Consider the following 26,411-nt stretch of genomic DNA (forward strand, 5'->3'; position numbering starts at 1 on the left):
GTATAGCGCACTAGGCGCCATTTTTCCCCGACAGACTGGCACAGTAAGCTGGCGGGGCTGGGGCTCCGTGTCTCGGACCCCGCCAGCGTGTTGGAGCGCACTGTGCGCTACCTATTCACCGCCTCCAGCCCCATGGGTGCAGGGCGCTGGGGGGTAGCGTCCTGGGCAGCATTTTTTAACTTTTCCCGGGCGGGGGGGGGGGGGGGGGAAGCATACCCGGACTCCGGGTGTCTTCACCCCGCCAGGGCACTGCAGCGTGAGCGCTGCGCTCCATCGCTCCCACACACCAACGAGTTCCGTGGGTGCGGGGCGCAGGGGGCGCCCTGGGCTGCGTGTTGGATATATAGGGATATATACAGGGGATTAGTCCCTAGCTAAATTTCAGTTATATGTTGGTCGGGCTTAAGCGCGCCGGGAGGGGGCGGAGCTTAGCCCTTACACAAGAGTGGGCGACATTTTCCCTCAGGTCCCCGCCAAAATTTACTGAAGGAGGGGGGACACAGTGCTTTTAATGCTATCGGGGTGTAATATAGCATTAGGTTACTTAATGGGCGCATAATCCTGGTTGTGTTAACATAATGTCACTGTTTCCCTTTTTATTTACCCACTATTGGTTAGTCGACATGTGTCGACAGGTGTGAGGGCTTTGTCAAAAGCTCCTGTGGCGATAACTGTCGGTTTCGCCGACGCTTGCCGGTACTTGATTCAAACGACTAAGTATTAGCAGGTTGCTTTTGTGTGCTTAAAAACAAGTAAACACGCTAGGGGAGACACGGCGGTCGGTCGATGCCCTGTCGACATCAACGGTAATTCCTGGATAAAAGAATTAACCGGCTGTTATTGCCTTGTACCTGTATTGGTATATATATATATATATATATATATATAAAATATAAGGAGGGGGAGTGTTATTACAATTGTAGGTGTATGCTTCCCTCAGACCCCTTGGGGTTCCAAGGTTATTATTATTTTTGTCCGCTTACTATTCCGTGCTGTCGACATTTACTCAGTTTCTGTCAGCCGTAAAGTTCCTGGTAGATCCACATCGGGGGAACGTCAGTACATGGTCATACACAGTCACAACACATTACTGTCACTAGGGACCCGACGGGTCTGGACAATCCACTTGCGTATAGGTTATGTCTATATGTATATATGTGTGGATATAACTTTATATATGCATGGTTAGGATATGGGTGTTTTATTGTGTATTACATGATGTATATCCATGAATGCTGAAATAATGGTATTCTTATCATGTGCTGACCGCTCTGTTGATTAAGCTCTAGATTGGCCGGGACGAGTCGGTTTCGATCCTCTCAAGGAGTCCGAATATTATTCTCTTCCCGACGCGGAGAGAAAATTATGACAATCAACTCCTGGTCGACGCAGAGCCCGGTCACAAAGGATCATACACCGGCAGCTAAGTGAAAATTTTATTTCTATACTTTGACCTTATTTGCAATGTATGCACTTGAGGGAGTGTGGTAGTCGGGTAAGCATCCGATAGAATGATCCTACCCAGAGTGGGTAGTCTTGCCTATGTTATTTTTCCTTATAACATTACAGCAGGCTGTCACGTGACGACAGGTGGTGTGGCCAGAAAAATGCGAAGGAGGTCTTCAGGAGATGCTGGTGGGAGGTATACGGCTGTTTGGTGTGGCCTCTCTTCAGTCAATCTCGGCGGTATCCGCTGGTAAGTCTAATTTCGTGAGTTAACCTCCTTCACAACGGTGACGCATTCTTTTGTGGGATGCAGTCGTTTAACCGGTTCGATACCATTCCTTTTTCCTTTTCTGTGTAGTCAGTGGAAGGTGAAAAGGTAAGTGTTCTGCAGCCTGGTTAGGTTCGCAGAAGTGGACATAGTTTCTGTTTCCACTACATACACCACTTGTCGCTGAGTCTATCTGGCTGGTCCCCACTCCGGTGACCACTTGTCTACTAATTTTCAGTTAGTCCAGGAATAGACTAGGACTTGTGAGTTATTTATAGAAGCCAAAGGGGAACATTCTGAGTTATGGTTGTTTCCCCTTACTGTTTTTTCTAATCGTTTTTTTTGTGCCTCTCCCCTATGGTAGGGGAGGTAACACGCAACGCCATACAGAGGTGTGTCATGTTCAGGACATTGTCTGGTTGTCCCTGTAAAAAGGGTGAATATCTCTGACTGTTCTTCGGCGCAGGAATTGGCCTGATGTTCCCAACGACGCAGTTGTCAGACGTGGGTTTCAGAGTAGATACTGACCGGTTAAGGTTCGGTGTTTTTCCTGTGGAAAGAGGTCTGCGGATCCAGAGCTGGATCGGCTTTGAGATGACACCTCATCAATAGGTTTCATTAATAAGACAGATGGATGCGACATAAGAGGCCTTTTTCAAAGAGCAGGTCTAATACCAGAGTGGGTTTCATGGGACCAGTTGGAAATGTGCTTCGGGTCTCACCTGTGCATGCACCGGAATATAATCAAAATGGCCAGGACATCGCGCCTGTGGTGTCTGCTCAGTTCTTTCCTTCTAGAGGAATGAAGGTTAGGGATCCAGGTTTAGATCCTGGTGTCAGTGCATATAGATCTCCGAAGCTGGGGAGCAATCCTTTGCAAGGGACGTATTTCCAGAGGATGAGGTCAAGTTGGGAAACTTGTCTGCTGTAGGCTTTCTTGAATTAAGAGCTACTTTAGAAGAACGTATTCTTCGTGTTCTGCCCGTGTTAATTCTGCCAGAAGACTTGTCAGCAATGGCGTAAGTAAGCCGCTAGGGCAGAACAAGGAAAAAGTGGAAATGGCAGAAGTTGCACAGTTTGCAGTTGAGGGGGAAATCTGGTAAACGCTATGTTAGCAGTCTTCGTTCCGGAGGTAAACGACGGAGAAATAGATTTCCTTTGCGGACAGGATATCCAGCCGGGAAAAATACTGTCATCATCAAGAAGCTTTCCCAGACGTGACAAGGTCTTTGTGGAGTGTCGCAACTGGACATGTTGGCGACTCGTCTCAACGAGAGGCCTCGCGGAGATTGTTCCAGGTTAAGGGTCACTCAGGATATAGCGGCGGACATCCTCGTGACGCCGTGGGTGTTTTTGGTCGGTCTAGGTGACCTCTCCGCTTTCACTTTTCTGACAGTGGTAAGCGTAAGATGATCGATGGTTCCGGTGATCCTCTGAAATCCGGTCTAACCAGAGAGTGTTGGCTATCCAGTTTTTCATGGTTTACTCATAGAAAGTTACTGCCCTTTTCTCTGACGTCCTAGTGGATGCTGGGGACTCCGTAAGGACCATGGGGAATAGACGGCTCTGCAGGAGACTGGGCACATCTAAAGAAAGATTTAGGACGATCTGGTGTGCACTGGCTCCTCCCCCTATGACCCTCCTCCAAGCCTCAGTTATATTTCTGTGCCCGGCCGAGCTGGATGCACACTAGGGGCTCTCCTGAGCTCCTAGAAAGAAAGTATAGTTTAGGTTTTTTATTTTACAGTGAGACCTGCTGGCAACAGGCTCACTGCAACGTGGGACTAAGGGGAGAAGAAGCGAACCTACCTAACTGGTGGTAGCTTGGGCTTCTTAGGCTACTGGACACCATTAGCTCCAGAGGGATCGAACACAGGACCCGACCTCATCGTCCGTTCCCGGAGCCGCGCCGCCGTCCCCCTTACAGAGCCAGAAGCAAGAAGGTCCAGGAAAATCAGCGGCTGAAGACTTCTGTCTTCTCCAAGGTAGCGCACAGCACTGCAGCTGTGCGCCATTGCTCCTCATACACACTTCACACACTCCGGTCACTGATGGGTGCAGGGCGCTGGTGGGGGGGGCGCCCTGAGCAGCAATTAAAAACACCTTGGCTGGCAAACTGACACCATATATAGCCCCAGGGGCTATATAGGTGTAAATTAACCCCTGCCAGAATTAATAAAATAGCGGGAGAAAGCCCGCCGAAAAAGGTGCGGAGCCATCTCCCTCAGCACACTGGCGCCATTTTCCCTCACAGCTCCGCTGGAAGGATCGCTCCCTGGCTCTCCCCTGCAGTCCTGCACTACAGAAAGGGTAAAAAAGAGAGGGGGGGCACAAATTTAGGCGCAGTATACAATATATATGCAGCTATAAGGGAAAACACTTTTTATAGGTGATATCCCTGTGTTATATAGCACTCTGGTGTGTGCTGGCATACTCTCCCTCTGTCTCCGCAAAGGGCTTTGTGGGGTCCTGTCCTCTGTCAGAGCATTCCCTGTGTGTGTGCTGTGTGTCGGTACTGCTGTGTCGACATGTATGATGAGGAAAATGATGTGGAGGCGGAGCAAATGCCTGTGAATGTGCTGTCACCCCCCGCGGGGTCGACACCTGTGTGGATGGACTTATGGAAGGAATTACGTGACAGTGTCAACTCCTTACACAAAAGGTTTGACGACATAGGGCAGCCGGCTACTCAGCTTGTGCCTGTTCCAGCGTCTCAAATGTCATCAGGGGCTTTAAAACGCCCGCTACCTCAGATGACAGATACAGATGTCGACACGAATACCGACTCCAGTGTCGACGACGATGAGACTAGTGTACCCTCCAATAGGTCCACCCGTTACATGATTGAGGCAATGAAAAATGTATTACACATTTCTGATAATACCCCAGGTACCACAAAAAAGGGTATTATGTTTGGTGAGAAAAAACTACCAGTAGTTTTTCCTACATCTGAGGAATTAAATGAGGTGTGTGAGGAAGCGTGGACTTCCCCCGATAAGAAATGGATAATTTCAAAATGGTTATTGGCAGCGTACCCTTTTCCGCCAGAGGATAGGTCACGTTGGGAAACACCCCCTAGGGTAGATAAAGCGCTGACACGCTTATCAAAAAAGGTGGCACTACCGTCTCCGGATATGGCTGATAGAAAGCAGGAGGCTACCCTTAAAGCTATATACACACACACGGGCATTATATTGCGACCAGCTATTGCATCGGCATGGATGTGCAGTGCTGCAGCTGCGTGGTCAGATTCCCTGTCGGATAATATTGATACTATTGATAGGGACAATATTTTGCTGACGATAGAGCATATAAAAGACGCTGTCTTATACATGCGTGATGCACAGAGGGATATTTGTCGGCTGGCATAAAAAATAAGCGCTATGTCCATTGCCGCCAGACGGGGGTTATGGGCTCGGCAATGGTCAGGCGATGCCGACTCGAAACTGCACATGGAAGTTTTGCCCTATAAGGGGGTGGAACTGTTTGGGGATGGTCTTTCAGACCTCGTTTCCACAGCTACTGCTGGGAAATCGACTTTTTTGCCACAGACTACCCCACAGCAAAAGAAAGCACCGTATTATCAGATACAGTCCTTTCGGTCCCAGAAAAGCAAGAGGGTTAGAGGCTCATCCTTTCTGCCGAGAGGCAGAGGTAGAGGGAAAAAGCTGCAGCACACAGCTAGTTCCCAAGAGCAGAAGTCCTCCCCTGCGTCCGGTAAGTCCACAGCATGACGCTGGGGCTGCTCAGGCGGACCCGGGTACGGTGGGGGCCCGTCTCAGGACTTTCAGCGCACAGTGGGCTCTCTCACAGGTGGATCCCTGGGTCCTTCAAGTAGTATCTCAGGGGTACAGGCTGGAATTCGAGACGTCTCCCCCCCCCCCCCCCCCGCCGTTTCCTAAAATCTGCCTTACCGGCAACTCCCTCTGCCAGGGAGGCAGTGTTGGTGGCTATTCAAAAACTGTATTCACAGCATGTGATTGTCAAGGTACCCCTCCTTTAACAAGGAAAGGGTTACTATTCCACAATGTTTGTGGTACCGAAACCGGACGGTTCGGTGAGACCCATCTTAAATTTAAAATCCTTGAACACTTGTATCAAAAGGTTCAAGTTCAAGATGGAATCGCTCAGGGCGGTTATTGCGAGCCTGGACGAGGGGGATTACATGGTCTCCCTGGACATCAAGGATGCGTACCTGCATGTCCCCATTTCCCTACCTCACCAGGAGTACCTCAGATTTGTGGTACAGGACTGTCACTATCAGTTCCAGACGCTGCCGTTTGGGTTATCCACGGCACCGAGGGTCTTTACCAAGGTAATGGCCGAAATGATGATACTCCTTCGCAAGAAGGGAGTTTTAATTATCCCGTACTTGGACGATCTCCTGATAAAGGCGAGGTCCAAGGAACAGTTGGTAGTGGGGGTAGCACTTTCTCGGGAAGTGCTGCAACAGCACGGCTGGATTCTCAATATTCCAAAGTCACAGCTGGTCCCGACGACACGTCTTCTGTTCCTGGGAATGATTCTGGACACAGACCAGAAAAGAGTGTTTCTTCCAGTGGAAAAAGCCGAGGAGTTGTCATCTCTAGTCAGAAATCTCTTAAAACCAGGACAGGTGTCGGTACATCAATGCACACGAGTCCTGGGAAAAATGGTAGCTTCGTATGAAGCAATTCCATTCGGAAGGTTCTACGCAAGGATTTTCCAGTGGGACCTGTTGGACAAATGGTCCGGGTCCCATCTCCAGATGCAGTAGCGGATAACCCTGTCAGCAAGGACCAGGGTGTCGCTGCTGTGGTGGCTGCAGAGGGCTCATCTACTAGAGGGCCGCAGATTCGGAATACAGGACTGGGTCCTGGTGACCACGGATGCCAGCCTTCGGGGCTGGAGTGCAGTCACACAGGGAAGAAATTTCCAAGGACAACTCAGGAGATTTCACTTCACATAAATATTCTGGAGCTAAGGACCATTTACAATGCCCTAAGCCAAGCAAGACCCCTGCTTCAGAACCAGCCGGTACTGATCCAATCAGACAACATCACGGCGGTCGCCCATGTAAACAGACAGGGCGGCACTAGAAGCAGGAGGGCAATGGCAGAAGCCACAAGGATTCTCCGATGGCCGGAAAATCACGTGTTAGCACTGACAGCAGTGTTCATTCCGGGAGTGGACAACTGGGAAGCAGACTTCCTCAGCAGGCACGACCTCCACCCGCAAGAATGGGGACTTCATCCAGAAGTCTTCCAAATGCTGGTAAACCGTTGGGAAATACCACAGGTGGACATGATGGCGTCCCGCTGTTAGGGTATCCTGCCCTGTGCTGCCACGTCGTCATGGCAACCGGGAGACAAGTGCTAGCGGAGTAACCTAAGCGCAGTGGTTACAGGCTCTGTGCACGGCAGGGGATCCGGTGCTGGTTTTTGTGCTCACAGTCTGTGAGGTCTGAGTGGGGCGTGGACAGCACCTGCTTTATAAACCCTCTTCTCAGGTTAAGCAGATGCTGCTGAATCTTTGTTTGTTAGTTAGTTCCTGAAAGTTAGCCAGTACTGTGTAGCTTTGTATTTGTTGTTGCTTACTGCAAATAGGCCTGGGGATTTGGTACTACACTCTGCCAATCCAGACCTAGCAGTAAGACTGGAGTCAGTCGTTTAACTTGCTGGGGTTCTTTTGCTACTCTGTGAACTTAGCAAGTTTGTGGCTGTATTCTCAGACTTGCCTGCCTAAATCCTTTCTCACTGTACAAGGTGTTCAGGTGTCAGTTTAGTGGCAGTAAGATGAACATGTGCACTACAAGTGAGGATTAGGATTGTGGAGACTCTCCTTGTGTCTATCATTCCATCTCTGACCAAGGAGTTTACTGCCACACCCGTTGGTAACCCTTTAGGGTTTTGCTGTTGCCCTTAGCAACAGCATTTCGGGTTTCTTTGCGTATTAAAACACAACATCTTGCTTTTTAAATCTGAGCATTCCTAATGCTAGGGAGACACCCAGTTTCTTAGCCTCTGGGCTTCTCTGTTCACTTTGTGTTTGTTTTGTTACCCTATCACCTTCTGTGTACGTAATGTCATATTCCCCAGTCTGTCTGTGAGTTCATTTGTTTTGCATCCCTATCCGTTCAGATACCAGTACATTCCTGCAGGCACTGGTGTGCATAACAGTTCAGACACCAGTACATTCCTGCAGGCACTGGTGTGCATAACAGTTCAGACACCAGTACATTCCTGCAGGCACTGGTGTGCATAACATATTCAGCAGCCAAATACTCCTGTTTAAATTTTGTGGGAATATGGAGCATACCCCTCAAAATACGTTGCAACAGGTGGTCGATCAGGTGCAGGTCCTGACTCGACAATTTAATGATTTATCCATTAAAACGCACACCTCCCAGGCCGCTGGCGGAGCTCCTGCAGCAGCAGCACCTTCAGGGGTTAAGGAGCCGAAGGTAAATCTCCCGGATCGTTTTTTTGGAGATCGCTCACAGTTCTTTTGTTTCAAGGAGAGCTACAAGCTATACTTCCGGCTTAGGCCTCAGTCTTCTGGGTCGGAGATTCAGCGGGTGGGCATAGTGATTTCCTTGCTACAAGGAGACCCACAGGTCTGGGCATATGGGTTGCAGCCTGACTGTCCGTCGCTTAAAAGTGTTGATGCTTTTTTTTACGGCACTGGGCATGTTGTATGATGACCCTGACAAGATGGCCTCAGCCAAGGCTCAGATTTCGATCCTTAAGCAAGGGCGACGGCTAGTTGAGGTTTACTGTACGGAGTTTTGGAGGTTGGCCCATGATACCCAGTGGAATGACCCAGCCCTGAGACACCAGTACCGAAGAGGTCTTTCTAACCAGATAAAAGACCAACTGGTACAATATCCCTTGCCTGATAGCTTGGATCAGCTCATGCAGTTATCCATCCGGGTGGATAGACGGCTGAGAGAGCGTAGGCTTGAAAGGGAGACCGAGGTTTCCTTCTTTCCCAAGGGAACCTCAGACTCTGAGGAATTTTCCGAGGAGCCTATGCAGATTGGGGCTACCCGCCTCTCCTCGCGTGAGAAGACGCGGAGGAGACAGCAGGGGTTGTGTTTGTACTGTGGGAATAAAGGTCATGTGGTAGTATCATGCCCAGAAAAGCCGGATAACTTCAGGGCCTGAGGGCCAGAAGTCAGAATTTCCCAAGAAGACTTTTATCATTCCGGTGACCTTGAAGATCCTCGGTCAAACTGTCAAGACTGAGGCCTTTGTGGACAGTGGGGCCGACGGGGTTTTTATGGACCGCCAATTCGCCCTGAAACACTCTGTTCCCTTAGTACCCTTGGCATTGGAAATTGAGATTTGTGGGTTAAACGGGGAACCATTATCCCAAGGTAAAATTACCTCTTGCACTAGCCAGATTTCTTTGTTTATTGGAGCCACACACTCTGAAAAATTGTCCTTTTATGTGACTGTCTGTACTTTTGCCCCATTGGTGTTGGGGTTACCCTGGTTAAGGGCCCACAATCCTCAATTTGACTGGGTCTCTGGGGAGATTCTTAGTTGGGGTACTGATTGTTTCAGGAGTTGCTTGAGCCTTCCAGTCAGGCTCTCGCAGCTAAGTTTGCCAGGATTGCCAGGGTGTTATGCAGATTTTGCGGACGTGTTCTCCAAAAAAGTTGCAGAGGTACTACCTCCCCATCGCCCCTATGACTGTGCCATTGATTTGTTGCCGAATGCTTAGCTTCCCAAGAGCAGGTTGTACTCCCTGTCACGTCCTGAGACTCAGGCTATGGCATAGTACATTCAGGAGAACTTGGCTAAGGGATTTATCAGACCTTCACAGTCTCCAGTTGGGTCGGGGTTCTTCTTCGTTGGTAAAAAGGACTGTTCGTTTCAACCCTGCATCGACTTCAGGGAATTGAACCGTATCACGATTAAAAACTCATACCCACTGCCTCTCATTTCGGTCTTGTTTGACCAGCTTCGTACTGCTACCATTTTTTCTAAGATTGACCTACACGGGGCGTACAATCTAATCCGAATAAGAGAGGGGGATGAATGGAAGACTGCCTTTAATACCCACTCAGGGCATTATGAATATTTGGTGATGCCTTTTGGGCTCTGTAATGCCCCGGCAGTCTTCCAGGATTTCATGAACGATGTACTCAGGGAATATTTGGATAGATTCTTAGTTGTATACTTAGATGACATCCTAATCTTCTCCGATTCCCTGAAGGAACATCGGAAGCATGTACGCTTAGTCCTCCAGAAACTCAGAGACCACCGGCTTGGGGCGAAGCTGGAGAAGTGCGAATTTGAAGTTCAGCAAATCGCATTTCTAGGATATATTATCTCCCCAGAAGGTTTCCAAATGGAGGGTTCCAAGGTACAGGCAGTCCTGGATTGGGTGCAGCCCACTAGTTTGAAGGCGCTTCAGCGTTTCCTGGGCCTTGCGAATTTTTATAGACGATTTATCGCTGGATTTTCGTCTATAGTGGCGCCCTTGGTGGCTCTCACTAAGAAAGGGGCGGATGTTGCTCACTGGTCTTGTGAGGCTAAAGCGGCTTTTGCCCGTCTCAAAATGGCATTTGTCTCGGCCAAGGTGCTGCGACACCCAGATCCAGAGCGTCCTTTTGTGGTGGAGGTGGATGCCTCTGAGATGGGTATTGGGGCAGTGCTTTCTCAGATGGGAGTGTCTGATAATCACCTTCATCCCTGTGCTTACTTTTCCCGTAAATTTTCGCCTGCCGAGAGGAATTATGACGTGGGTAACCGGGAATTGTTGGCTATTAAGGATGCACTCGAGGAGTGGAGACACTGGCTTGAGGGGGCTAAGTTTGTGGTCTCAATTCTCACCGACCATAAGAATCTGGCATATTTAGAGTCAGCGAAGCGTCTCAATGCCAGGCAGGCACGATGGGCTTTGTTTTTTGCTCTCTTTAATTTTTTGATAACATATCGCCCTGGATCAAAAAACATCAAGGCTGATGCGCTCTCGCAGAGTTTTGCTCCAATCCAGGAGATCACCGAGGAGCCGTTGCCCATTGTGTCCCCATCATGTATTAAAGTGGGCATTACCCAGGACCTCTTGTCATTAGTCCTTAGAGCACAGGAGCAGGCTCCTCCAGACCTTCCGGTAGGTCTTTTGTTTGTGCCTCCTAGGTTAAGACAGCGAGTGTTCCTGGAATTCCATGCCAAGAAGTCGGCAGGTCACCCGGGTATTGCCAGAACTCGGGAGTTGCTATCTAGGGCGGTGTGGTGGCCCTCGATGGCTAAGGATGTGGATCAGTGGGTTCGGGCATGTGACATCTGTGCCCGAAAGAAGACTCCAAGAGGGGTTCCTGTTGGCCCATTACATCCACTCTCTATTCCATCTAAGCCATGGACCCACATTTCAATGGATCTTGTGGTGGACTTGCCCAAATCCTCGGGGATGACAGCCATCTGGGTTGTCGTTGACAGGTTTTCGAAGATGGCGCACTTCCTTCCACTGGTTGGGCTGCCATCGGCCAGACGCCTGTCTGAATTATTTATGCGGCATGTTGTGCGTCTCCACGGGTTGCCTCTTGATGTGGTCTCTGACCGCGGATCCCAGTTTGTGGCCAAATTCTTGAGGGCATTTTGTTCCGATCTCCAGATTTCTGTCAGCTTGTCGTCAGGCTACCATTTGCAGTCTAATGGGCAGACGGAAAGGGTGAACCAGTCCTTGGAGCAGTTCCTCAGGTGTTATGTCTCCAAGTGTCAGACTGACTGGGTTGCTCATCTGTCCATGGCGGAGTTTGCCTATAACAACGCGGCTCACTCTGCTACAGGGATCTCTCCCTTCCTTTGTGTGTATGTGCATCATCCTAAGGCCAATTCTTTTGACCCCCTGGACTCCACGCCTGGTGGTTCCTCTGTGGTTTCGGTCCTTAGAGGTATTTAGAGGAAAGTGAAGAAAGCCCTTGTGTCTGTGTCATTAGTGACCAAAAGGGTTTTTGATAAGCGGAAAAGACCCTGCAGCTTCAAATTAGGAGACTTCGTCTGGTTGTCTACCAAGAATTTGAAGTTGAGACAGCCATCTCATAAGTTAGGCCCCCGGTTCATCGGCCCTTATAAGATCACCAGGGTTATCAATCCGGTGGCATTTCAGTTAGATCTGCCCCGTTCTTTGGGTATCAATAAAACATTTCATTGTTCCCTTTTAAAACGGGCGATTAGTAATCCTTCTTCCAGTGGAAGACCTTCCCCTCTTCTGATACGTGGCCAGAGGGAGTTTGTTGTTGAAAGGATTCTTGACTCCAAGATGGTTCGGGGTCGGCTGTCATTTTTGGTGCACTGGAAGGGGTATGGCCCGGAGAAGTGGTCGTGGGTGCGCAGTTGTGATCTTCATGCCCCCAGACTGATACGCTCTTTCTTCTCGCAGTTCCCCGATAAACCCGGTGCTAGGGGTTCTCTGACCCCTCGTCAGAGGGGGGGTACTGTTAGGGTCTCCTGCCCTGTGCTGCCACGTCGTCATGGCAACCGGGAGACAAGTGCTAGCGGAGTAACCTGAGCGCAGCTGATACTCCGGTTTGGGTCTTTTGCTGTGCAGTGGTTACAGGCTCTGTGCACGGCAGGGGATCCGGTGCTGGTTTTTGTGCTCACAGTCTGTGAGGTCTGAGTGGGGTGTGGACAGCACCTGCTTTATAAACCCTCTTCTCAGGTTAAGCAGATGCTGCTGAATCTTTGTTGGTTAGTTAGTTCCTGAAAGTTAGCCAGTACTGTGTAGCTTTGGATTTGTTGTTGCTTACTGCAAATAGGCCTGGGGATTTGGTACTACACTCTGCCAATCCAGACCTAGCAGTAAGACTGGAGTCAGTTGTTTAACTTGCTGGGGTTCTTTTGCTACTCTGTGAACTTAGCAAGTTTGCAGGCTGTATTCTCAGACTTGCCTGCCTAAATCCTTTCTCACTGTGCAAGGTGTTCAGGTGTCAGTTTAGTGGCAGTAAGCTGAACCTGTGCACTGCAAGTGAGGATTAGGATTGTGGAGACTCTCCTTGTGTCTATCATTCCATCTCTGACCAAGGAGTTTACTGCCACACCCGTTGGTAACCCTTTAGGGTTTTGCTGTTGCCCTTAGCAACAGCATTTCGGGTTCTCTACGTATTAAAACACAACATCTTGCTCTTTCCATCTGAGCATTCCTAATGCTAGGGAGACTCCCAGTTTCTTAGCCTCTGGGCTTCTCTGTTCACTTTGTGTTTGTTTTGTTACCCTATCACCTTCTGTGTACGTAATGTCATATTCCCCAGCCTGTCTGTGAATTCATTTGTTTTGCATCCCTATCCGTTCAGATATCAGTACATTCCTGCAGGCACTGGTGTGCATAACACCCGCCTCAACAAAAAGCTAAAAAGATATTGCGCCAGGTCAAGGGACCCTCAGGCGATCGCTGTGGACGCTCTAGTAACACCGTGGGTGTACCAGTCGGTTTATGTGTTTCCTCCTCTGCCTCTCATTCCCAAGGTACTGAGAATAATACGAAGGCGAGGAGTTAAAACTATACTCGTGGTTCCGGATTGGCCAAGAAGAGCTTGGTACCCGGAACTTCAAGAGATGCTTTCAGAGGACCCATGGCCTCTACCGCTACGGCGGGACCTGCTGCAGCAGGGGCCCTGCCTGTTCCAAGACTTACAGCGGCTGCGTTTGACGGCATGGCGGTTGAACACCGGATCCTGAAGGAAAAAGGCATTCCGGAGGAAGTCATCCCTACCCTGATCAAGGCCAGGAAGGATGTCACTGCAAAACATCACCGCATTTGGCAGAAATATGTTGCTTGGTGTGAGGCCAGGAAGGCCCCAACGGAGGAATTTCAACTGGGTCGATTCCTGCATTTCCAGCAAGCAGGGGTGACGTTGGGCCTCAAATTGGGGTCCAATAAGGTCCAGATTTCGGCTCTGTCGATTTTCTTCCAGAAAGAACTGGCTTCACTGCCTGAAGTTCAGACTTTTGTCAAAGGAGTTCTGCATATTCCGCCTCCTTTTGTGCCCCCGGTGGCACCTTGGGATCTCAATGTGGTTTTGGAGTTCCTGAAATCACATTGGTTTGAGCCACTTAAGACTGTGGATTTTAAATATCTCACGTGGAAAGTGGTCATGCTGTTGGCCCTGGCTTCGGCCAGGCGTGTATCAGAATTGGCGGCTTTGTCTTGTAAAAGCCCTTATCTGATTTTCCATATGGATAGGGCAGAGTTGAGGACTCGTCCTCAGTTTCTACCGAAGGTGGTATCAGCTTTTCACTTGAACCAACCTATTGTGGTGCCTGCGGCTACTAGGGACATGGAGGATTCCAAGTTACTGGACGTAGTCAGGGCCCTGAAAATGTATGTTTCCAGGACGGCTGGAGTCAGGAAAACTGACTCGCTGTTTATCCTGTATGCACCCAACAAGCTGGGTGTTCCTGCTTCTAAGCAGACTATCGCTTCTGGATTTGTAGCACTATTCAGCTGGCGCATTCTACGGTGGGATTACCGCAGCCTAAATCTGTAAAAGCCCATTCCACAAGGAAGGTGGGCTCATCTTGGGCGGCTGCCCGAGGGGTCTCGGCATTACAACTTTGCCGAGCTGCTACTTGGTCAGGGGTAAATACGTTTGCAAAATTCTACAAATTTGATACCCTGGCTGAGGAGGACCTGGAGTTCTCTCATTCGGTGCTGCAGAGTCATCCGCACTCTCACGGCCGTTTGGGAGCTTTGGTATAATCCCCATGGTCCTTACGGAGTCCCCAGAATCCACTAGGAGAAAATAAGAATTTACTCACCGGTAATTCTATTTCTCGTAGTCCGTAGTGGATGCTGGGCGCCCATCCCAAGTGCGGATTGTCTGCAATACTTGTAAATAGTTATTGTTACACAAATCGGGTTGTTATTGCGAGCCATCTGTTCAGAGGCTCCGTTGTTATCATACTGTTAACTGGGGTTCCTATCACGAGTTATATGGTTTGAATGGTGTGGCTGGTATGAGTCTTACCCGGGATTCAAAATCCTTCCTTATTGTGTCAGCTCTTCCGGGCACAGTTCCTAACTGAGGCTTGGAGGAGGGTCATAGGGGGAGGAGCCAGTGCACACCAGATAGTCCTAAATCTTTCTTTAGATGTGCCCAGTCTCCTGCGGAGCCGTCTATTCCCCATTGTCCTTACGGAGTCCCCAGCATCCACTACGGACTACGAGAAATAGAATTACCGGTGAGTAAATTCTTATTTTCCTTTACGTGAGGTAATGTTACAACAAGATTGGGGCGTGTATCAGGACTTACCGCGGCTGCGTTTAATGGTGGGGCGGTTGAATGTTGTATCCTAAGCCAATTGGGTGTTCCCAGTGAAGTCGTTTCTTCAATTCTTCAGGCTAGGAAAAAACTGATGGCACAGCATTACCACCGTTGTTGGAGTAATTATGTGTCTCGGTGTGTATCCAGGAAGGCTCCTATGGAGGACTTTCAGCTAGGTAGTGCTTATCCATACAAGCCGATGTGGAGGCAAGCCTAATAACTTTCTTTACGAAATTTCTCTTTTTGAAAGTGGTCAGGCTTTTGACTTTGACGTCCGTAAGGCGGGTGTCGGAAGTGGTGGTTTTGTCTCACAAGTGCCTTGCTTGATCTTTCAGGTGGATAGAGATGAATTGAGTACTAGATTGGTGGTGCTACCAAGAGTGGTTTCTGGGTTTTGCAGAAATCGGCCTATTTTGATGCCGGGGGTTACTTAGGCATTAGCTGGTTCAAAGTCCCTTGATCTAACCAGGGATTTGAGTATGTAAATCATCAATTTGGCTCAGTTTGGAGGAACAGAGGCCCTATTTGTCTGGTATGTTCCCAGTTTCCTTGGGAGACTGCGTTATGCAGTTTGTTACATGCTGAATCTGTAATGCGGCTTGGCATGTTCATTATACGGCTGCTTTGCCGTCACCGAAGTCGGTGAAGGTTCCTTCTTTTGGGAAGATGGGCTTTTCTTGGGCGAATACCCGAGGAGTGTCGGCGGTTCAACTTTGACGAGTGGATTCTTGGTCGGAGTCAAACGCTTTTGCGATGCTTTACAAGTTTGATACCCTGATTTTTGGGGACCTTATGTTTGCTCATTCGGTGCTGCAGAGTCGTCCGCACTCTCCCGCCTGTTTTGGAGCTTTGGTATAAACCCCATGGTCCTTTTGGAATCCCCAGCATCATCTAGGACGTATGAGAAAATAGGATTTTGATACCTACCGGTAAATCCTTTTCTCTTAGTCCGTAGAGGATGCTGGGCGCCCGTCCCAGTGCGTACGGGGTCTGCAGTTATTGCTTTTGGTTACACCCTGGTGGTGTGTCTTCTCTGTCTTGCGGTTGCTACCGTTGTTCATGACATAGCATGTGGGGTCGAATTTTTGCGTCTGTGGACACACGGGTTGTGTTACATATTCTGTCCGCATGTGGCTGTGTTTTGGTCATGCCGTTGGCTGGTATTCTACTGAATGGCACGTTCTACGGTGTGTTTGAGGTGTGAGCTGGTATGACACTCACCATGTTTATAACAATAAATTCTTTCCTCGAAATTGTCCATCTCTCCTGGGCACAGTTTTCTAACTGAGGTCTGGAGGAGGGGCATAGAGGGAGGAGCCAGTTCACACCCAGTTTAAGTCTTTATAGTGTGCCCAAGCTCCTGCGGATCTGTCTATACCACATGGTCCTTTTGGAATCCCCAGCATCCTCTACAGACTAAGAGAAAAGGATTTACCGGTAGGTACCAAAATCCTATTTTAACACCCTCATATATGCTGTAAGTATAAATTCTATTAGGTTAGTATACCATTAAACCTGACCTCTCTCTCCCTCCAAGTATACACATGCAAGTTTAGTCAGCAGGTAAGTATACTGAATGTAATATACATAAATATATATAAAGGTTGTCTAGGCACACACTAGCCACAATTTGTACAATATGTAACATGTATGGAAATTTACATTACTATAGTAAATACGATCTCTAGTGCATGTAATACTAATGATATAAATAAGCCTGGGTACCCAGTGTGTTTTAGTTCCCCGCAGTGTCGTTGGAGCACAGTTGGGGCGTTTATGTTGACATCCAATATATTTGTCCCGGTCGCTATAAATGTAATCACTTTTCCTTGAGTAAAGGGTGATTACTACTCTTACAGTAATATTCTCCTTCCATTGACTCATCTGGTAACAATATGCCTGTAGCTTGTAATTCTTTAAAGCTTAAAGATGTAGTGATTATTGTCTCAGAAATCAGGGTCAGTTCTCTTAGTATTAAACATAACTCTCTGATCTGATATCAGTGGAAGCTTTCAGTAGTAATGATATCCTTGTGGTTCTCACTGCAAAATACTACAACAGTTTCTCCATAACTGGGATGGAACTCTAGCCATAAGTCTGTTACGGGATGTAGTTAGTCTACCGCCGGTCGGGATCTTAAGGACTTAATGTTAGGATATGGTGTGCTCTGTACCTGTCTCCTTCTGTGTATTAGTCTATGGGTGCATCCCCTAGTGTTAGAGCTCTAGTGCCAGGAGTCACTTGGAGGCGGAGTCATATGATGTAAGTTCCTGTACCTCCATGTCAGGGAGAGTGTGATACACAGAGAGACTGAGAGACAGAGTCCTGTGTGTACAAGTGTGCAGAGCTGAGACTGGGAGCAGATCTCAGCTACAGAGACTCAGTGTTCCAGTGCATGCATCATCTTCTCTGCAGTGGGAGTCAGACTGCACGGCTGTGCAGTCCTCCATGCTTCACCACCACAGACACCTCCTGATAAGTACCACTATCTAATGCTGTTACCTTGTGTGATATATGGGCTCCTGATTACCGCTATCAGTGTTACATCTGAGTCACATGTGTACACTAAATAAACCTGCATTACTGTTTAAGTCTTCAAGTGTGTGGACTGACGTCACTGCACCAGATAGCCCAGTACACTCTGCCAACACTTAACGTGTTGTAATGTAACCAAATGCTTTAGGAAAACAATTCTAATTCACAAATCCTCTACTACAGTCTGTGATAATTAGAAGCTAACTGCAATTATATCAATATCTATAGTTCTATTGCTATGCACTAATGCAGTTGCCGATATCTTCCTATCTGAATGCGGCACAGGCAGGGTTATGTGCTGCCACCACTACCGCACTGTAAAGGGTTATGGCTATTAGCCGAGTCCAGTGGTTCCCAAACTTTTTTGACTCACGGTGCCCTAGAGTATCTGGCACACGGCACACAATTTGAGAACCTTTGGGCTAGTATCTGTGTCATTGCTGAGCCTTGTAGCTTAGACAACCACTATCAAGCAATGCCGCATGTGGCCAATAGGTGGCGCTGGTTTGCTAATAGTGAAGTGTGTTGGCAGCAGCTATAGAATGAATTTCTTCTACTCATGGAGTCTTGTATGAAGACAGAATATATGTATATGCAGAATGGCTGACCTTGCATGTGGTGGTAAGTAGTGCCAGCCTTATCCCTAGACTCTGGTTACCAATGAGGGGTGCAGTGTGCTTGCTTAGATCTCACCCTTCAGCTGTTCATTCCGTTTCTCTCATCTGCTCATGCTGCTACTGCCTGTAGCCACTCCCTCGATTCCGCCCTGCATACTCCTATCGGTGGCCAGTGGATGCTCTCTGTCATGTCACTGAAGCCGGCTTTTCCATCAGCAGCTCCTGCCCCCTGCTTTCACTGCAGTCACATGGCTGTCAGTACTGGGATACTCTCTGCCACAGCTGTCTTCCTGTCGCCTTCGCTCAGGCAGCCGGTACCAGCCCCCATCCTGGCACCACTCTCCCACCGCTCACTGCCATTGCCTGTTTACAGGTCTACTGCAGCAGCACTGTAAGCGGGGAGTTTAGCACAGGATGAATACGGGATGTGTCTAAACCACACTAAAGAATTAAATGATATTTGATACCATACGTTTTTAGTCTCATGTTTTACTAATTACTGGCAACAAAACTTTTATGTGTATATGTATGTATATATATATATATATATATATATATATATACACTGCTCAAAAAAATAAAGGGAACACAAACAACACAATGTAACTCCAAGTCAATCACACTTCTGAGAAATCAAACTGTCCACTTAGGAAGCAACACTAATTGACAATCAATTTCACATGCTATTGTGCAAATAGGTGGAAATTATAGACAATTAGCAAGACACCCTCAATACAGGAGTTGTTCTGCAGGTGGTGACCACAGACCACTTCTCAGCTCCTATGCTTTCTGGCTGATGTTTTGGTCACTTTTGAAAGCTGGCAGTGCTTTCACTCTAGTGGTAGCATGAGACGGAGTCTACAACCCACACAAGTGGCCCAGGTAGTGCAGCTCATCCAGGATGGGACATCAATGCGAGCTGTGGCAAGAAGGTTTGCTGTGTCTGTCAACGTAGTGTCCAGAGCATGGAGGCGCTACCAGGAGACAGGCCAGTACATCAGGAGACGTGGAGGAGGCCGTAGGAGGGCAACAACTCCGCAGCAGGACTGCTACCTCCGCCTTTGTGCAAGGAGGAACAGGAGGAGCACTGCCAGAGCCCTGCAAAATGACCTCCAGCAAGCCACAAATGTGCATGTGTCTACTCAAATGATCAGAAACAGACTCCATGAGGGTGGTATGAGGGCACGACGTCCACAGGTGGGGGTTGTGCTTACAGCCCAACACCGTGCAGGACGTTTGGCATTTGCCAGAGAACACCACAATTGGCAAATTCGCCACTGGCGCCCTGTGCTCTTCACAGATAAAAGCAGGTTCTCACTGAGCACATGTGACAGACGTGACAGAGTCTGGAGACACCAAGGAGAACGTTCTGCTGCCTGCAACATCCTCCAGCATGACCGGTTTGGCAGTGGGTCAGTAATGGTGTGGGGTGGCATTTCTTTGGGGGGCCGCACAGCCCTCCATGTGCTCGCCAGAGGTAGCCTGACTGCCATTAGGTACCGAGTTGAGATCCTCAGACCCCTTGTGAGACCATATGCTGGTGCGGTTGGCCCTGGGTTCCTCCTAATGCAAGACAATGCTAGACCTCATGTGGCTGGATTGTGTCAGCAGTTCCTGCAAGACGAAGGCATTGATGCTATGGACTGGCCCGCCCATTCCCCAGACCTGAATCCAATTGAGCACATCTGCGATATCATGTCTTGCTCCATCCACCAACGCCATGTTGCACCACAGACTGTTCAGGAGTTGGCGGATGCATTAGTCCAGGTCTGGGAGGAGATCCCTCAGGAGACCATCCGCCACCTCATCAGGAGCATGCCCAGACATTGTAGGGAGGTCATACAGGCACGTGGAGGCCACACACACTACTGAACCTCATTTAATTTGTTTTAAGGACATTACATCAAAGTTGGATCAGCCTGTATTGTGTTTTTCCACTTTAATTTTGAGTGTGACTCCAAATCCAGACCTCCATGGGTTAATAAATTTGATTTCCATTGATAATTTTTGTGTGATTTTGTTGTCAACTGTGTAAAGAACAAAGTATTTAATAATAATATTTCATTCATTCAGATCTAGGATGTGTTATTTTAGTGTTCCCTTTATTTTTTTGTGCAGTGTATATATCCTATGATGTATTTTTATATGCATATACATTTGTTAGTTTATATTATAATTAAGTATTATGTTTTTATATTTGTTGTGAAGTTGTCAAAGGAGATAATATATTGACCGTTAGAATAGAAACAGTAACCTATATAAGAGTACTGATTAGCACTAATATTATTAGTATTAATAACACTGATAAGAACTGTTGGTATATATATTTGGAGCAAAGGAACGCTGGTAACTGCAGCCGCTGGAACGCGGATGTCTGACCAATGGAACGCAAGTCGGAAGGCGATAAAGAGCACTACAGGTTTGCATTGTTTAAAGGCATCAATTAAACAAATAGCAGGGTTTAGAAGCCAATCCTGGGCAATACAATATCCTTACTGTCTGAGGAAGCTGCTGATTAGTCACATCGAGAGGCGGGGAAACGCGTTACAGGATTCTCCCTGCATCCACCTTGTCCCGTGATTATCGGGACCCACACTACATATGGCAATTCGGGATGCCAGTGCGCTGCAGGCTAAAAGCTGCTCCCTATTCTTTGAACTAATATCTAATTGCAGGAATCATCTTTTTCCAATATATTAATAAAAAGTATTTAAAGACTATTGTATGATGTGAGGTGTTTTTAATATATTGCCATATGTTTGTATTAATAAATTGTTAATTTTTTTAAATTATATTGATGTGTCATTGTATCTAGTTGAGCAGCGTGTCTTCAGCAATTATATCTTTGCTGCTGTTCCCGCTCCTCTGTTTCTCCAAAACATTTCAAATCTATTCAGAATATTTTTCAAGGATGCTTTAACAATGGGATATGATGGAGCGACAGCGGATTGGCACCAATCGATCAAAGCCTTCTAGGCTCACAGGAAGCAATGGGCCTGCCCATATATCCCTGCCCCCTGGCTCAGGCAAATCTGTTTTTTGTTTGGTGCAGCAGGAGCCAGACCGTGGTCAGAGGGCTGCTGTTTTTTTAGCAGCCCTAAGCGTTCTTATTTTATTTTTTTGAGTGATCTTTCTAAACAGCGTCTTATATGCTTAGAAAGAGTCACTCCAACAACTCTCCGCCGGGTCGCGACAATGCTTACCCACGAGTACAGTGCTGTTTCGGCAGGCGTCTGTGTCGGATATACTAGCAGGTCCAGCAGATGTTACCAGGCTGTGGCCGGAGCACGGGAAGAAGGTAAGGCATCGGTTCTGCTTAGTAGATGGAATACGGACACAGCCGCACTGTATTGGGAGGAGACTACCAAACAGTAGCTGATGCGGCTGCCACCATGGGTGCACCAGCGCTAGGCCTTGGGTATCATAGGCACCAGGAATAGCATGAGGCTGCGATCCCTAGGGTTGATGTCAGCAGTGGGGAGTCAGACGCTCTCCTGGTCACCCCTCCCCCCCGGTTCATGACCAGTTTCCGCTGAGTCTCCTGCCATGAACTGTTTCCTAGCTTCCATCCCAGATGCTACCACGAGGGGACCCGGTCGCAGCATAGGCGGCTGTGTGACCGGTGCGGCTGTGTTAGCTGAGCACTACCACGAGAGGTCACGGTCGCAGCATAGTTGGCTGTGTGACCGTTGCGTCTGTGTTCACTGAGCGTCTGTGTTCACTATAGGTTCAGGGAGCGGCAGTGTACACTAGTAGCGTCTGGATCCACTCAGCGTTCGCTAACGTATTGATTGATCCTGGAAGCGAGGTGAGTCTCCCTGTATCCCAGACTACTGAGTACGGGCTATACAGCACTAAGGGGGACATTCCGAGTTTATTGCTCGCTAGCAGTATTTAGCAGCCGTGCAAACGCTATGCCGCCGCCCACTGGGAGTGTATTTTAGCTTAGCAGGAGTGCGAACGAATGTATCGCAGAGCGGCTACAAAGGTTTTTTGTGCAGTTTCAGAGTAGCTCAAGACCTACTAAGCGCTTGCGATCACACTGTTTAGTTCCTGTTTTGACGTCACAAACCCGCCCAGCGTACGTGGAAAGCTGATTCAGAGTCTAAGAAGGTTTTGGAATCTTTTTCGGAAAATATTATTTTTGGTAAAGAATTGACAGATATTCTGGAGTCAGAAGCAGACTCCAAAAAGGTCAAGTTTCCATCCACATATAACTCCAAACCTAAGGGTCCGGCTTTTTGGCCCTTTCGGTCTCAAGGAAAAGCGAAGGGAAAAAGTGATCGCAAGCAGCCCCAATACAATAGGTTTGGTAAGTCAAAAAAGCATTGGGCCACCAGAGAGCCGGCTTACAAACCAGAAGACAAGCCATTAGCCTGATCGTGCAGGCCTCCACCTGGGGGACCCCAGGGTGGGGGGCCGACTTCTTCAGTTTGCACAGATCTGGCAGCAGTGTACAACAGATGCCTGGGTGCAGGAAGTGGTATCTCTAGGTTATGTTTTTCTCTTCAAGAAGCATCCTCCTCGAAGGTGGTCCTGCACCAGCCCACCTCGAGTAGAGACGAAGTCCAGGGCTTTGCAAGAAGCAGTTCAGAAATTGCTTCAGTCAGAAGTAGTCAGTCCAGTACCCCTTGCACAACGAGGACAATGTTTTTACTCCAACCTGTTTTTGGTTGAGAACCCAAATGGGTCATTTTGGCCCATTCTCAATCTCAAAATGCTAAACAAATACATTTGGGTACCTCGGTTTCACATGGAGATGTTATGTTCCATAATTTTGGCCATGGAACCAGGGGATTATATGGTCTCCCTGGATATACAGGATGCTTACCTACATGTTCCTATAGCACTGTCCCATCAGTGTTATCTCAGGTTCGCTATCCTCCAACAACATTTTCAGTTCCAGGCTCTACCCTTTGGGTTAGCCACAGCCCCCCAGAGTATTTACCAAGATTATGGTGGTTATGGCAGCTTATCTCCGCCAGCAGGGGATAAGAATTTTTCCATACCTTGACGACCTTTTAATCGTGGCACAGTCACAGGAGTTGCTCCTATGTCATCTCCAATAGACAATAGCTTGTCTGCAGAGACATGGGTGGCTCATAAATTGGGCAAAATCGTCTCTAGTTCCGTCACAGCGGATGACTCACTTGGGGGCTGTACTGGATTCAGGTCTGTAGAGAGTATTTTTAACTTGGGACAAGATATCCAAGGTACAGTCAAGGATTCAGGCCTTGTTACACAGTCAGATGGTATCCATTCACACAGCAATGCGAGTGATGGGTTTAATGGTGTCAACATTCGACATGGTGGAGTATGCACAATTCCACTCAAGACTTCTGCAGCGTCTGATTCTTGCCAAATGGAATGGAATACATCAGACAATAAAGAAACAGACTATGGTACTTTTGGTAAAAGTAAGAAAGTCATTAGCCTGGTGGCTACAAACATCCCATCTAGACAAGGGGAGACCCTTTTGGATATCAGATTGGGAGATTCTGACAACAGATTCCTGTCTTCGGGGCTGTGGTGCAGTGTCTGGAAGATTGTGGTTCCAGGGACAATGGACCAAAGAAGAAAGATGCCTGCCAATAAATCTGTTGGAACTTTGGGCCATATACATGGCACTGATTCAGACAAAGGACATTCTTCAAGGAAAACCAGTCCAGATCCGCTCGGACAATGCAACAGCAGTAGTGCACCTCAACCATCAGGGAGGAACTCGCAGCCAAAAACCAATGAAGGAGCTTAGTCACATACTAAAATGGGCAGAACTCCATCATCCAGCCTTGTCCGCAGTATTTATTCTGGGAGTCCTAATCTGGGAAGTGGACTTTCTCAGTCGACACACCATTCAAGCAAGCGAATGGGCTCTACACCCGGAGGTCTTCCAGGCTCTAGTAGACAAATGGGGGTTGCCAGAGATAGAGCTCATGGCATCCCGTCTGATTAACAAAGTGCCCGCATACGGGTCAAGAACAAAGGATCCCAGAGCAATCTTTGTGGACGCTTTGTTGGTGAGATGGGACTTTCATCTGGCTTATGTGTTTCCTCTGATCACCCTATTACCCAGGGTGGTGAGGAAAATAAAGCAAGCAAAGGGTGCCGTGATTCTAATAGCTCCGGCTTGTCCCAGAAGACATTGGTAAATGGATCTGCAGATAATGTCGATGGATGCTCCATTTCTGCTCCCTCAACGTCCAGACCTACTGACTGCAGGGTCCTCGTTATCACGAACATCTGACTCTACAGTCTTTGATGGCATGGCTCTTGAAACCTCTATTCTGAAGTCAAGAGGATTCTCAAAACGGGATCGGTATGATATCCCGCCAATCATAATACCGACGGACTATATACCGACACCCATTGACCGATGGTCGATATCCCGACAAGGTCTAAATACCGTCACGGACTAAATACCGACATGTGAAATACCGACAAGGTCTAAATACCGACATGTAAAATGCCGACAGGTCGAAATACCGACACAAGTTTTTCATGTTTTTTTTATGTTTTTTTGTGTGTATGTCGACATAAATCAACATGGACACCATATAAAGTGTACCGCGTCCCCTCGCATGGCTCGCTGCGCTCGCCATGCTTCGGGCACGGTGCCTCGCTGCGCTCGGCACACTATTATATTCTCTATATTCTCCCTCCAGGTCCACTGGGACGGTAAAGTATGAACAAGTCGGTTTTAATGAAAAAAATCATGAAAAACTTGTGTCGGTATTTAGACCTGTCGGCATTTTACATGTCGGTATTTAGACCTTGTCGGTATTTCACATGTCGGTATTTAGTCCGTGTCGGTATTTAGACCTTGTCGGGATATCGACCATCGGTCAATGGGTGTCGGTATATAGTCCGTCGGTATTATGATTGGAGGTAAAGTGACTGCATCCCCTCAAAACAGGTAATTCAAACAATGATCAGAGCAAGGAAACCTTCCTCCGCTCGTATTTATCACCAAATATGGCAAACCTATATTCATTGGTGTAGTGAAAGAAAGGAGGATCCTAAATCTTTCATCATTTCCACAGTCCTAGCATTCCTGCAGGCATGAATGGATAAATGTTTGAAGGTGGCTTCCTTTAGAGTACAAGTATCGGCATTGACTGTATGGTTCCAAAAGAAAATTGCCAATTTACAGTATGTGCATTTTTTTTTCCATGCAATGTTGCACATTCAGCCTTTGTTTGTTCCACCTACAGTGCCTTGGGACTTAAATTTAGTCCTAAAGACCCTTCAAGTGGCCCCATTTGAACCACATAATAAAGTGGATCTTAAATGGTTGACAGCTAAAGTGCTCTTTCTACTGACTATGGCATCAGCTAGAAGAGTATCAGATTTAGGAGTGCTGTCATATCGTTCCCCATTTCTGATTTTTTTTTATCCAGATAAAGCAGTTCTCAGAACTAGGTCTAGGTATCTTCCTATGGTGGTGTCTAAATTCCACCTTAATGAAGAAATTGTAGTCCTGGCTTTTCAGGTACTGGGACTTTCTGCGGGAGATGCATCGCTGGACATGGTCCAGGCATTAAGGATCTACGTGGACCGTACCAGTGCCATCAGAAAGATAGATTCTCTCTTCATTCTCTACGGATTTCACAAGAGAGGATGGCCTGCTACTAAACAGACGCTGGCAAGATGGCTTCGAATGACGATTTCAGAAGCATAGTCTCAAGCTGCTCTCCCTGTTCCGGCAAATGTCTCTGCTCGCTCTACTCATAAGGTAGGTCCTTTATGGGTAGCACAACATCGTGCTTCAGCAGAACAGATATGTAAGGCAGCCACATGGTCTTCCATTAACACATTCATTAGACATTATGCCTTGGATACCTTTGCCTCTCATGACGATGAATTCAGGCGTAGGGTTCTCCTGCCCAATCAGGAGCGTCCCCACCACTAAGTTGCTTCGGGAAATCCCATTATTATCCTGTGGATAACCTGTGGACCCTGCCGGAGAAATATATGTTATGGTAAGAACTTACTGTTGATAACTGTATTTCTCCTAAGTCCACAGGATACTCACTAACCTCTTCCTTCTTGTATGGAAGGGTGTGCATGTGTGTTCTTATCGCCTGATTAGGATTCTACATGATGCTCCTCCCTTGTGCTTTGGAATACAACCCATTTGCCTGAGCCAGTGGGCGGGGATTTATGGAAGGGCCCATTGCATACTGAGAGGCCAGAAAGCTTTGATCGATTGGTGCCAATCCACTGTCGCTCCATCATATCTCATTGTTATCCTGTAGACTTAGGAGAAATACCATTATCAACGGTAAGTTCTTAC

At 47.8% G+C, this 26,411-nt stretch overlaps 1 protein-coding gene across 1 annotated transcript in view; it reads right to left on the minus strand.

Annotated features, from left to right (window-relative positions):
* LOC135057080 (gastrula zinc finger protein XlCGF48.2-like) overlaps window positions 1-26,411 on the minus strand; it is an 88,572-nt gene that overhangs the window by 47,163 nt on the left and 14,998 nt on the right. Inside the window, exon 2 of the mRNA XM_063962978.1 lies at window positions 25,958-26,074. Within this exon, the coding sequence (XP_063819048.1) occupies window positions 25,958-26,074 (117 nt within the window). The remainder of the gene's footprint in view (window positions 1-25,957; window positions 26,075-26,411) is intronic.

This window comes from Pseudophryne corroboree, chromosome 3 (assembly GCF_028390025.1).
Source record: "Pseudophryne corroboree isolate aPseCor3 chromosome 3, aPseCor3.hap2, whole genome shotgun sequence".
Lineage (NCBI taxonomy): Eukaryota > Metazoa > Chordata > Amphibia > Anura > Myobatrachidae > Pseudophryne > Pseudophryne corroboree.